Source organism: Vulpes vulpes, chromosome 10, assembly GCF_048418805.1.
Source record: "Vulpes vulpes isolate BD-2025 chromosome 10, VulVul3, whole genome shotgun sequence".
NCBI lineage: Eukaryota > Metazoa > Chordata > Mammalia > Carnivora > Canidae > Vulpes > Vulpes vulpes.
This window is the reverse complement of record NC_132789.1, coordinates 59853901-59866845: the sequence shown is the minus strand read 5'-3', so window position 1 is coordinate 59866845 and position 12945 is coordinate 59853901. Positions and strand designations below refer to the sequence as shown.

At 35.1% G+C, this 12945-nt stretch overlaps 1 protein-coding gene across 2 annotated transcripts in view; it reads left to right on the top strand.

Moving 5' to 3' along the window:
- The window catches only part of PAWR (pro-apoptotic WT1 regulator), a 103078-nt gene extending 90998 nt beyond the window's left edge, over positions 1-12080 (top strand). The window contains exons 4-6 of one of the 2 annotated variants that reach the window (XM_025992355.2): positions 1553-1697; positions 4109-4213; positions 7292-12080. In XM_025992355.2, the coding sequence (XP_025848140.2) occupies positions 1553-1697; positions 4109-4213; positions 7292-7378 (337 nt within the window). In that variant the 3' untranslated portion in view covers positions 7379-12080. The remainder of the gene's footprint in view (positions 1-1552; positions 1698-4108; positions 4214-7291) is intronic. The other variant, XM_072724445.1, reaches the window with a different exon arrangement.
- Positions 12081-12945: the final 865 nt, after the last annotated feature.

Below are 12945 nucleotides of genomic sequence, written 5' to 3'. Positions count from 1 at the left end.
GAATCCATTGTTTTTTATCAAAAGCTATTTTAGACTGAATTATAATTTTGATGGATAAGTTATTGGTTTTGGCTACCAACGAAGGATTGAGGACAAATTTTAAAAAGCATGATTTTCTGGATTTTGAGTTAAAAGTTAAAAATTAATACCCTGAGCTGAAATTGCTTTAAAATATCTTCTATTCCTGTCAATGTACATCTATGGAACCAGTTTCTCTGTTAAGTGCAATTAAAAGAAATCATAGAAGTAGCCAGCCTCTGAGAGAGCTCCCAGATAGATGCCCTGCCTCCTGTATTTACATCTTGCAATCCGTTTCCACACGGCAGTATGCGTAGGGTTGATGTGATAGTATGTCACTTGTAAGATTAGGTCATAGCAGATATGCGTGTCTGTCTTGTCTGTTCTGGAAACCAGCTGCCATGTGGTAAACTGCCCAGTGGAGAAGCCTGTGTACTGAGAACTGAGGCTTTTGGTCAACAGCCAGTTAGAAACTGAAGCCTTTTGCCATCAGCCATGTGAGTGAACTTAATGGCGAATTCTCTAGACCAGTCAAGCCTTCACATGACTGCAGACCTGACCAAAACCTCATAAAAGACCTTGAAACATAACCACTCAGCTAAACTGCTTCCAGATTTCTGACCAACAGAAGTTATGAGATAATAAGCGTGTGTTGTTTTAAGCCACCAATTTTGGTGTAGTTTTTAATGCAGTAATGGGTAACGAATACAAAAAAACAAGAAGCAGACTCACTTATAACATTAAAAACTCTTATATACTATTAGTTCAGAGAGTTTGAACTGGTATTTGATATGAAGAATTGCCATTTCAGTCAGTCATCACTTTGAGTTAAGTTAGAATTCTGAAATGACAAAAGTTATTAATTAGTGTGATGGCTGTTTTCTGTGATTGCCTATATGCATACTTCAGTGAAAGCACACAGTTTTATGTAATTCTTTTTTCTGTTCATTCTAATTATATTATTGAAATTAATTTTGTGGGCATGGCTAATAAAACATTGAAATTGTATTTTATATGGCCTTCTAAATTTTTATTTTTCTACTAGTTTGTTTTTATTTGATCTTACAAGAAGTATTAGTCCATGATGGATTGGAACTTAAGAAAAAGGAAACAAAATGCTTTTCTGTCACAGATAATCTACCTTAAGTCTCCTGTCATAGTTGTCATAGTACCTTAGGCCTCTTACCTTATTGTCACGGTCATCTTGCTTTATTATGATTGGTTCTGTTCCCTGGTAAACTGAAAGCCCTATGAAAGGCAGAGTCCATGTCTTTGTTGCTGTTACATCTTCATGCCTAGAACAGTGTCTGGTACTTAGCAGCTACTCAGTAATTATTGGTCAAAAGAATTAACTAAAAAAAATTTTTTTGGTTGTGTTGGAATAATGATTAATTTCTTTAGTTATAAATGAGTCGGCTTCTAAAACCATGTGTCCTCAGGGAATGGTAGTTATCTCAGGTGAATAGAAAATATTCCTGGCATTCTTCTTGCTGAGTATTACGTACTTATAAAATACATCTTTTTATTTCCATAGCACAACTGCCTCTGAAGAAGATGTCTCAAGTAGATATCCCCGAACAGATAGAAGTGGGTTCAGCCGATATAACAGGGATGCAAATACTTCAGGTAATTTGGTCTCAAGTAGCATGTTGGAAAAGAAAATTGAAGATCTTGAAAAGGTATGAATTACAAATTACTTAAGATTGATAAAATTAATATACCATTGGGATTCCTTTTTTTTTTATTTTTTTACTTTTATAGCAGCTGAGAAAACAAATTGAAATTTGTATGGGAGAGAGAGTGCCAACAAAGGGGAAAAAATGAGAGGCGCTAGTGGAAGATATCATTAGTGTTAATTGGCATTTCCATATATAGTCAAGTAGCAGTTCTGAATCACGGTCTTAAGTATATATTTTCCAGATGCATTGTGGCTAGGCATTTTCTGATGGCCTTAATACTTTCCTATCCAGTTCTCTTGATGTTAAGATTTTTAGGAATGGAGCCTATTCCTTAATATTTAATGGGCACTAAAAAAAAAAAAAATTTAATGGGCACTTCCATTCTGCCCCAAGTTACCTCTAATATATTAAAGACAGTCTGTCTTTGAAATGGTTACAAGTCTATGCTGGCAGTGTGTCCTGCTGTGCATTTATTACGTTATCTGTAGAGTTTATCATTTGTAGACTTTCTTCTGGTTTCTAGTTTGACCCTAGAGCTATCTTTGGTGTTTGAAACTATTGTCAGAATAAGCCTGTTTAGGAGTATCCTTGAAAACAAGTTAAATGAATATTGGCATAAATTTATTAACCATACACTCAGGTTTTCTTCTGTCGACATTTAATCTGTGAAGTTGCTAATGGTGCTGATTACTTTCTGATTGTTGAAAATATGTTTTGTTTTGATGAGTTGAAATTATTCCCTGTGATATAAAGATTGTTTTACATAGAAATTTAATTTAAAAAAATTGTATGGCATTATGAATGTTTCTAGTTCACATCTCAATTTTTGATACCAGTTTCTGTGAGTTTAAATTAAAAACTTTAAGGAATACATAGTCTAATAGGTTTCAAGTGTTTCTTCAGAAAGACTTTTACAGCTCCCCACAAGTTTGGATCCACTTCCTAGTAGTTTGGCAACAGCTGATGAATGAGGGTGACTGGCCGCCTTTTCTGAGGGTTAATAGGAAAGAGATTAAATTCTGTGCAAAATTTTTCAGTTTTGCTTTTCTTTCGCCCCCAAAATAGTCCACCCAGCCCAAGGCCCTGGATTCTAAATAAGATTTCTTTGGAAAAAGTGTTGTGTTATTTAAAGAAAAAAAGTTTAAAAACCAGTAATCTATTTCAGTTCCTTTATTTTATCTATTAACTAGCAGAGCCACAGGCAACCTCAAGGACCATTATTTTTCTGTTTAGAGGTTTCCGTACAGCCATCACCTTTTCTTAAACTTTGTATTTTTTAAAAAGATTTATTTATTTATTTATTTATTGTGGGGGCAGGGAGAATGAGAGAATCCTAAACGGACTCCTGCTGAGGTGGAGCTGACAAGGGGCTCTATCTAACTACTCTGAGATCACTGCCTGAGTCGGAGGCTTAGTGGACTGGGCCACCCAGGTGCCCCTTCAACTTTGTATTTTGAATTAAGATTTTTAAAAAGATTGTATTTATCTGTCAGAGAGAGAGCCCAAGCAGGGAGAGCAGCAGGTAGAGGGAGAAGCAGACTCCCCACTGAGCAGGGAGCCCGATGTGGGACTTGATCCCGGGACCCAGGGATCATGATCTGATCCCAAGGCGGACATTTAACTGACTGAGCCACCCAGGCGGCCCAAACCTTGTATTTTGAATAAAAAATTTGAATTTCCTCAAACAGGAAATTATCCATTAAAAAAGTAAGCTATTCATTACTAATGGTGGTGAAGTGTTAAAAGAGGGTAAGTCATTGGGTATTAGTATTTGTATTGTTTTGTTTTTAAGAACTTATTTATTTGAAATAGAGAGAACAAGTTGAGGTGGGGGGAGAGGGAAAAGCAGACTCCCCACTGAATAAGGGAGCTCGACCCAGGGCTTGATCCCAGGACCCTGGGGTCATATCAAGGCAGACACTTAACTGACCGAGCCACTTAGGTGCCCCGGGTAATAGTGTTAAAGAATTGTGTAAACATATTCAGAAATATGGAGCACCTGGATGGCTCAGTTGGTTAAGCATCCGACTCTTGGTTTCAGGTCATGATCTCATGGATTGTGGGATCAAGGCGGCCTGGGGCTCCATGCTCAGCAAGGAGTTTGCTTGGAGCCTGTCCAACTCTGCTCCTGTGCCCATGTTCACACGCACTTGGACTTGTGGACTCTCTCTCTCTCAAATAAATAAATCTTTGAGACAAAAAAAAAAAATACATTTTACAACTCCTGTATTCCTCTCATTCTTTGGGTCTTTCTTAGGATAGGTTTTTCCTTCCCTCACAGGTTACTTAAGAAATGCATTGGAAATCTTCCTATGTCTAAGGCACTCCGCCAGACTTGACAGACGCATGTCATTTAAGGTTAAAAACAGCTAGTTACTTCCCAATTAATACTTTGTAATTATATCTACCAGGAAGTAGTAAGAGAAAGGCAAGAAAACTTACGACTTGTGAGACTAATGCAAGATAAAGAGGAAATGATCGGAAAACTCAAAGAAGAAATTGATTTGTTAAATAGAGTGAGTATTCACACATTCCAGTTTCATAGTTTTTTTTCTTCTTTTTTTTTCCTGGCAACTGAAAGAAATATGTATATGTATACATGAAAATATATGTATATGAAGAGATTATTTAATTTCATTTTTTTAATGAGATGGTAATTTGTGGTAGTAAGAATCATCATTTCATTCTATAAACTGATTTCCTCTGGCCAATTATCAGTTGTATTCAGTTAATACTATTCTTTTGGGGATGGACTGATGAATGGATTTGTTCAGTGCTTTGTTAAGAGTCTGGAGGTGAGAGGCAGCTTGGTCACCACCACACATAAAAGGATATTGGCACAGAGTTGCCTCAGTGAACAACTAAACTTGCTACTTTCTTGCCATAAGAAACTCCAGATGTCTTTGTGTGTATTTTCACCAGTTTTTCCCCCTCCAGTTATACTTAGACACCTCCCACTTTAGGTTTAGCTTACCCCCCCGAGGTCTCTATTATACTATTTTGTAACTCTTTTTCTTGCATTCAGCCCTAGAATTTATTTTTTGCTTAAGAAGCAGGTATTAGTGCTAAGCCATATTTAGGTGATAGTGTTGAGAAGAGATTCCATAGTTCTGCATATTAAAAGGCTCTAAATAAGATGGAAATACTTTTGCTTCAGGGAAAAGGGGAACAGATTCCTAAGCCAATTTTAACTCTAACAGTGAAAGAAGAGAAAATAGAGGCTTCCTACATGCAGATCCATTCTAATAAAGCTCTGGAGCATTAACTACAGGTAATAGATGAAGACTGCGAAACCTAGAGTTTAACTTGCTCAAAATCATAGTTAGTAATCACATAGTAACTATCTGAGCCAGTATTTGACATTAGGTATTCCATAGCCCCAAGTCTAAGATCTTCCATGATTGTAGACAGTCTTTCATCTTGGTTAGAACCCGGGAAATCTGCCTCTGTTGGTTTTGGAATATGATTTAATAAAATCTGAAAATAGTTTTGATGTCTGTGATATATTAGTACTGTCTTAGGCACTGTGTGCATTAAAAAGATAAAACACCTGCTCTTATAGCTTATAACTTAGTGATGATACAAGAATATAATTTATTATTTAATTCTAAATCTTAGGTCTCAAAAAAAATAATAAATCTTGGGTCTCAGTTGTAGTAATTCTTGAAATCTTGTATATTTATTGTTGTTGCTTTCAACAGGTAAGTTCCCCAACATCATTCATTTAGTTTGTGAGTAAATGCAGATTCTGTTTTTGCACATTTTAAAACGTTTACCTATTGTCCAAAGGTAGTATGCTAAATTTACTAGAATGCTGTTATCCAGCAGAATACTTATAATTTAAATTGATTACTCCAAGTTTTAGTATTTTGAAATACAAGGATAAATTTTAAAATATGTGCTTTCACAACTATCAGTAAACATACTGCCTTGAAATAGTTTCTTCTAAATGAAACTTAGAGTGGATTATCTTCATATTTACCAGATGGTTATATATTTGGCACTAGGATTGATATAGGGAACATACACCTGGAATCATATGACTTTAAAGCTGGAGGATAATTACTTAGTTTAGTGGCTTTCATTTTTCTTTAAGCTCCTCAAACACGATGTTAGAGAAAAGCTGAACACAAATTGAACCAGATCAACTCTATGCTTCAGATTTTCACCTTACAACGTGCACCCTTGTTCAAGATCCTACAGAATGAGAGGAGTGCATTCAGAACTTACGCCCTGGGGACCCCTGGGCAGCTCAGCGGTTCAGCGGCTGCCTTCAGCCCAGGGCATGACCCCAGGGTCCCAGGATCGAGTCCCACATTGGGCTCCCTGTATGGAGCCTGCTTCTCCCTCTGCCTGTGTCTCTGCCTCTCTCTGTGTGTGTCTCTCATGAATAAATAAATAAAATCTTAAAAAAAAAAAAAAACCCTTACACCTTGATCTTTTTGATGCCCCATTTGACAGACTGTAATCCAAGGCCCTGAGCCTTATATTACCCACATATGTATTTTCTTTAGCCCTCAATTTGGGGGAAGTGGAGATCTGTTTTTAGCTAAAAAATTAGGTATTTATAATGATTAAAAATTGGAAGACATACAAATTAAAGAATTCTGATTTTTGGCTTCTCTTAAACTGAAAAATCTGACACGAGATGATCTATCTTATTGTGATACTAATGAGAAGGACTTGAAGTGGATGCTCCCTCAGGTGGGGTGTATTCCATCTAAAGTTGTTTTCAGAATTGGCACTTGTTTTTTCCAAATTAAATGCTTGTATGAATTATCTTTGCATGTATGTATTTTATTTTATTTATTTTTTATTTTTTATTTTATTTATTTATTTAAATTTCTTTTTTATTGGAGTTGAATTTGCCAACATTTAACATAACACCCAGTGCTCATCCCGCCAAGTGCTCCCCTCAGTGCCCATCACCCAGTCACCCCAACCTCCCGCCCACCTCCCTTTCCACCACTCCTTGTTCATTTCCCAGAATTGTGAGTCTCTCATGTTTTGTCACCCTCATTGATATTTTCACTCATTTTCTCTCCTTTCCCTTTATTCCCTTTCACTAATTTTTATATTCCCCAAATGAATGAGACCATATAATGTTTGTCCTTCTCCAATTGACTTATTTCACTCAGCATAATACCCTCCAAGTCCTTTCACATCGAAGCAAATGGTGGGTATTTGTCGTTTCTAATGGCTGAGGAATATTCCATTGTATATGTGGACCACAGCTTCTTTATCCAGTCATCTGTCGATGGACACTGCAGCTCCTTCCACAGTTTGCCTATTGTGGACATTGCTGCACATGTATGTATTTTAAATTTTTTTTTAGGATTTAATTTATTTATTCATGAGAGACACAGAAAGAGAGGGGCAGAGACACAGGCAGAGGGAGAAGCAGGCTCCATGGAGGGAGCCTGACGTGGGACTCTATCCCTGGTCCCCTGGATCACACCCTGGGCTGAAGGCGGCGCTAAACCACTGAGCCATCCGGGCTGCCCACATGTATGTGTTTTAAAGTGTTTTTATCTTCAGAATATTTTTAAGTATTTAAAAAACTCGTATAATATTTTATTTTTTGTTTCCTTAAGGACCTAGATGACATAGAAGATGAAAATGAACAACTAAAGCAGGAAAATAAAACTCTTTTGAAAGTTGTTGGTCAGCTAACAAGGTAGAAGATTGAAGTCCCCATGTGGAAAAAATATTTTAAAACTACTGATTGAATGTTATGGTTAATGCTAGGACAATACTCCTATGCTGCAATACACTAAGTATGTATATTTATTTCTAGAAAACAGTGGATGTCTATTTTCAAAATACTTCTTTTTCATTATTTCAAAAAAGTATCAACCTTCTATTTCACAAATAAGTAACATCTCTCAGTTATTAAATTGATAGGTTATGCCTGTTGGTTCCGTGTGGTATTCAAATAATATATGGTTTAAAGTCACAACCGTTTGAATATATTTTATCTATGGTAGTGTGTTTTCTCCCTAAAGGAATATACATAGTCTTTGTTTACATGAATTCCAGTACTTTTGGGGAGTTACCCACAATTGCCTTATTACTGATGTGTGCAAACTTATATGTGTTGTTGATGTACTACTCATAAAGGCTTTGTCTATTGTCATTTGTTCTTTCAACTTATTTTAAGCCATTTAGAGTCCTAGAGTGTCACACCATTTTGTGTAACAGTCATCTTCAAAAAGAGAAGCTATTATGAAAAGTCATTTAATATCATGTACTAGTTGGCTAAATATAAAATTTTAGAGAATACTTGAATTGTGCTACAATGAATTAAAATATATAATTTTTGTATCTGAATGTTGAAAAAATCTAAAATCACTTTAGCTTTTGAAAAACATACAATTGTAATTTCATTGTAAAGTTTCTTATGTAGGTACTACCATTTTTATTATTCCAAGGTTTATAAGTGAAAATAGATATTTAAAAAGTTGTTCACTCGTCACTTGTGGAGTGTGTACAATTTCAGTGTAAAAGAAAAAAATCCATATTTTTAATTATTATTTGCATTAAAAACAAAACCAAAATATTTACCCACACTTAAAACATTTATACTTACATTTACAAAGTTAGTACATAAACAGAAAGAGTATTGAAATATTTTCCTTATTTCTAACCTGGAGAGTAACACTGTGATAGTTGTTCTCATATGAGAGAATTATTCCCCTACCTCAAATTTAAGGGATTATTTTTTCCTAACATTGGATTTTTTTTGTAAAACAATTTTTAAAAATTTTGAAGAATTGTACAAATTTTCTATTAAATATCACTTAGTGTTTAGAGTCGTTTTATATTGAATTTTCATGTTGAATAAGGAAACCCCCTCTTTTAAGATTTATTAACATTAAAAAAATGTCTGGTAGTTGAATCCTGACCAATATGCTCATACTGTCTTGTCCAGTTAAACATAGTAAAATCCATTTTGGTAACCTATTGACTCTTTCTTCACTTGCCAAGTCCCTTCGTTATTTACTATTAGAAAAATAGGGAAGTGAGACATTTGGACAAATGTAGAGTAAATGATAAATGTCACACATTGAATCCTAAAATTCTTTGTGATTACCTAAATTGGCTTCTCACTTTCAACCTTGGCTGAATCACTTGGGTTGCTTACAGAGAATTCCCTGGCTGTAATTTCTAGAGAGATTTAGGGTGAGACCCTGGACAAAATATTTAAATTTCACCATCTGATGATTCTGATCATAACCTAGGTTTGGAAATAGCTGTTGTCACCTCTTTCCTCCTCTCTCTTCCACTGGAGACCCTAGAATGAACATACGTTAGCTACCAGCATTTTGTCCCCCTTATAGTTTATTTAATAATTTATCTGGTCTCTGGGGAAGTTTTCATAGGTTTTAAATACATTTACCAAAAAGCTCAATGTTCGATTACCAAACTGGATGTAGGTGCAGAATTACTACATAAGGGCATCCTTTTCGGAGAGTGTTTACCCAGCGTCCTGGAAGAGTGAGCATCCTGGAAGAGTGATCTGCTGTCCACATGTCCGAGTGGCGTGCCAGGCGCCGGCGCTGCGCTGGCCCTGGGGCACTCGTCCCCCTTCACTTACCCTTAGGCATGTGGCGGAAACATTGGTACTACCTAGTTTTGCGTGCAAGCTTTGGATGTTGTAAAATGCTGTCCGTGTCCAGCCTTAAAATATGTTCGTGTGCTGGTTTTTCAGTAAAGTATTTGAAATTTCTATTTAGTCTGTATGTAAGGGATATTTCATTTCCCTTTCAGAATTATACCAGTTTTTAATGCCTTTAAAGACTGAGCAGTTTTTTAAACTTATCCTTTTCTTCAGTTTATTAGGAAAATTTCCAGCAATGATCTTAAACATAATGGTACCTAGTGCAAATCAGGAGCCTGACAGCTCAGGCAAAGCAATTTACAAGCAGTCCTTCCTCCTGCCCTTAAGATGTATATATATATCACATGTAGATTTTTACACTGAATTTTGAAAAATTTAGAATCTCCTATAATTTTCCTTTGAAATGTATAAAAAGCATTGAGATTTTAAGAAGGTAACTTAAATATACGTGCACTACCTTAGAAAATTTGGCTGTTGTCAATAAAGTGCTAGTATTTGTGAAATTATTAGTTCCATTCAGAAATTTTGTTTCTTATATTTCCTGGGAATTTATGGTATAATAAAGCATATTCAAAGTTTTAATGTGTTTATGATATTATTTTCAAAACAGTTCACTAACTTTAAAATGGACATGACTTGTCGTCCCCTGATTTCTGACATACATTAACTTGAGCAAAGTAACCTCCATTTCATTTTTCTAGGGTTGTTAATCATTTTATTGCACCACAGTTACCTTTAGAGAGGAAGAGGGTAGTGTTTATATATTTCTTAGGGAATTTACTAAATGTAGAGATTAGCACTGTCACATTGGCTCAAGTAGTTTAAAACAGAAAATTAAATATCAGGGGCAGACATATGAAGCAATGTATTTTTTTTTTTTAAGTAACTTTTTAATTGTGGTTAAAGCAATGTTTTCCTAAGGTGAAAAACCTACCTCAGTTATATGTGGATTTATGTTTTTTGGATTAACCTGGATTTTTATAATTAGAAATTAAAATGTAACATTTTGAGCCCACTAACACTTTGTTGAAAATAATACAAGTCTGTATGCAACACTGTAATATAAAACAGAAAAGACCTTGGGTTTGATCACTGATCTGATGTCCTAGACAATATTCATTTGTATAGTGATGGTCATCTTTCATCTTTTTTTTGTATTTTATAATCTTGAGTCTGTGCCTAGTAAGTTCCATGCAGTGTTGGCACTTAATTTAATAACTATACAAGGTTCAGTGAATAGCCTGTTAAAAGATTCGGGCGTAGATTTTCATTTCGTAATGTAAGAAATCAAACACACCAGCTTTTCATTGGGAAAAATAATAAGTGAGAAAGAACTAGCATCCAGGAGTCAGAATTTATAACATGTTGAAGTCAGTGCTAACATTCTCTCACTGTATCTGAACCATTCCCAATATGTAACAGACTTGGCTTCTTTTGCTTTGGAACCATGCTCACTCGGAAAAGTAGAGGACATCCCATCAACTAGGATTGCGATTTATATATTACTTATCTGAGAGCTGGTGCCGCTTTTGTTGTTCCATTAAACTGAAAGCATAATACTAATAGACAACAAGTATTTTGCTCATCAGGTGCCTTCCTCCATGTTGTTAAATTTCTCATTGATGTATAGAAGTTGGTTCATTCTCAGTATTAAGACTTGAAAAATTACCCTGGAAAACCTAAACCCATATTGGTTTTTTATTTTACTTAGCTAGACTCTCATAGCATGTTAAAACCAAATCCCTATTCTAAAAATAATTACATGTGAATATGTGAGAGGAATATGGATGAGGAATATAAATACATTAAATTTTCATAACTATTCTTTTAGTAAGTATTTATTAGTCTAGTAGGTTCCTTATAGCCATTTTTAAAAATGGACATGGACCAGTGGACAATCTATGTGGTGTGTATCAGTAGCACAAAGTGCAATCTGAATTAGCATTAGCTGGTCTAATCTGAAGAGTTCATTCAACACTTGGTTTTTGGGTTTTGGTTTTCTTCTATTACCTAGCCATTGTCTCTTAGGTCTAGTTAATAGGTACTGTTTAATTTGCTGCAGGATTTAACCCAATGGTGGAGTGGAAGACGTGATGCATATTGGGAAATACCTTACGGTATTTTATTTAGGTAATTATGGCTTATGAAAAGAACATTAAGGAATTTATAGAAGTAATGAGACAAAAAGAATTCAGTGTATTTCAGATACAACAAACTGTTACTGGCATTCTCTCTGTACATATTGATTACTAGTTTGTTTTTAGGTATTTACATCTAATAAGCAGTTCATGAACTGACACATATTGCTTTGGTAGTAACAGAATGTTAGTGATGATCACCTGATGGACACTAATTACATGTGTGTTTTGTTTTGATTCCCCTTCTGAATGCCTATAATAATAATAATAGATAATAATAATATTAAACGTTACTTTTTTTCAGTGAACTTTGTTTCTTGAAAGATTTGGCTATTTTATTCAAGTTTTTTCTTCTACATTTAAGTATCAGATGGCTGCTGCTACCTATAAAGACTGTATGGAAACTAAAATGGACTGTTTGTAGCAGAATCAATTAATTCAGATACTTAAATATTTGTAGGAAAACACCTGGATAATTTATTGACCACATTAGGATTGTGTAGAGAGCTTTCATAATTCCCGTTGCATGGAGTTTCAATGTGGAATAGTCAAATTGATGGAGATTCACTTTTAATATGCTTTGCATGTAAAATAGTAAATAATAAAAAAATAAGTTTTCATTTATTTTTCAACACTGGTTATTTTTTTCTCCCTGAACTATCAGCAAAACCTTGACCATGAGTTTTACTTTTTGGAGTTAAGGGATAATGTTAATATTCTAATTAATCTGTGTGCCTCTTACGAAAACTATGCAATACGTGTACATTATGGTGGGAGGAATAATGTTTTAAAAAAATAAAATTCCAGGGATCCCTGGGTGGCACAGTGGTTTAGCGCCTGCCTTTGGCCCAGGGCGCGATCCTGGAGACCCAGGATCGAATCCCACGTCGGGCTCCTGGTGCATGGAGCCTGCTTCTCCCTCTTCCTGTGTCTCTGCCTCTCTCTCTCTCTCTCACTGTGTGCCTATCATAAATAAATAAAATAAAATAAATTAAAAAAAAAAAAGTTAAAAAAAAAATAAAATTCCATGTTGATAAGACCTGTACACATTAATGGTGGGATTTCTTGAGTAAGTGAGGAAGTGCACACATGTTGAATCTAACTGAAAATTTTAATTGTCTTTGTGTTTTAAAGCTACATTAATAATTTCTTAATTCAAAATGAACTCTTTTCAGCTAAATCCGATGGTGTTAAAGAATTTCAGGTCTTTCATAGTTTGAAAAGTAGGGGTCTGGGAATGTAAAACCCTGGTCTTTGTTTTTTGAGTAAATGGTTTACATAACCTTTTGCTAATGTGTCATTCTTCATACACCTGCACAAGCTAATCAGTCTTCTTTACTTCTAGAACTCTAAATCAATCTTCTCAGTAATGTCATACATGTCTGACAAGTGAACAAGTGTAGTGAACAAGCATCCTTCAGTTAGACTGTTTAGACAATGCCTCAAGTCCTTATAGGAGAACCTACTCCATTAGCAAGCCTATTGAAAA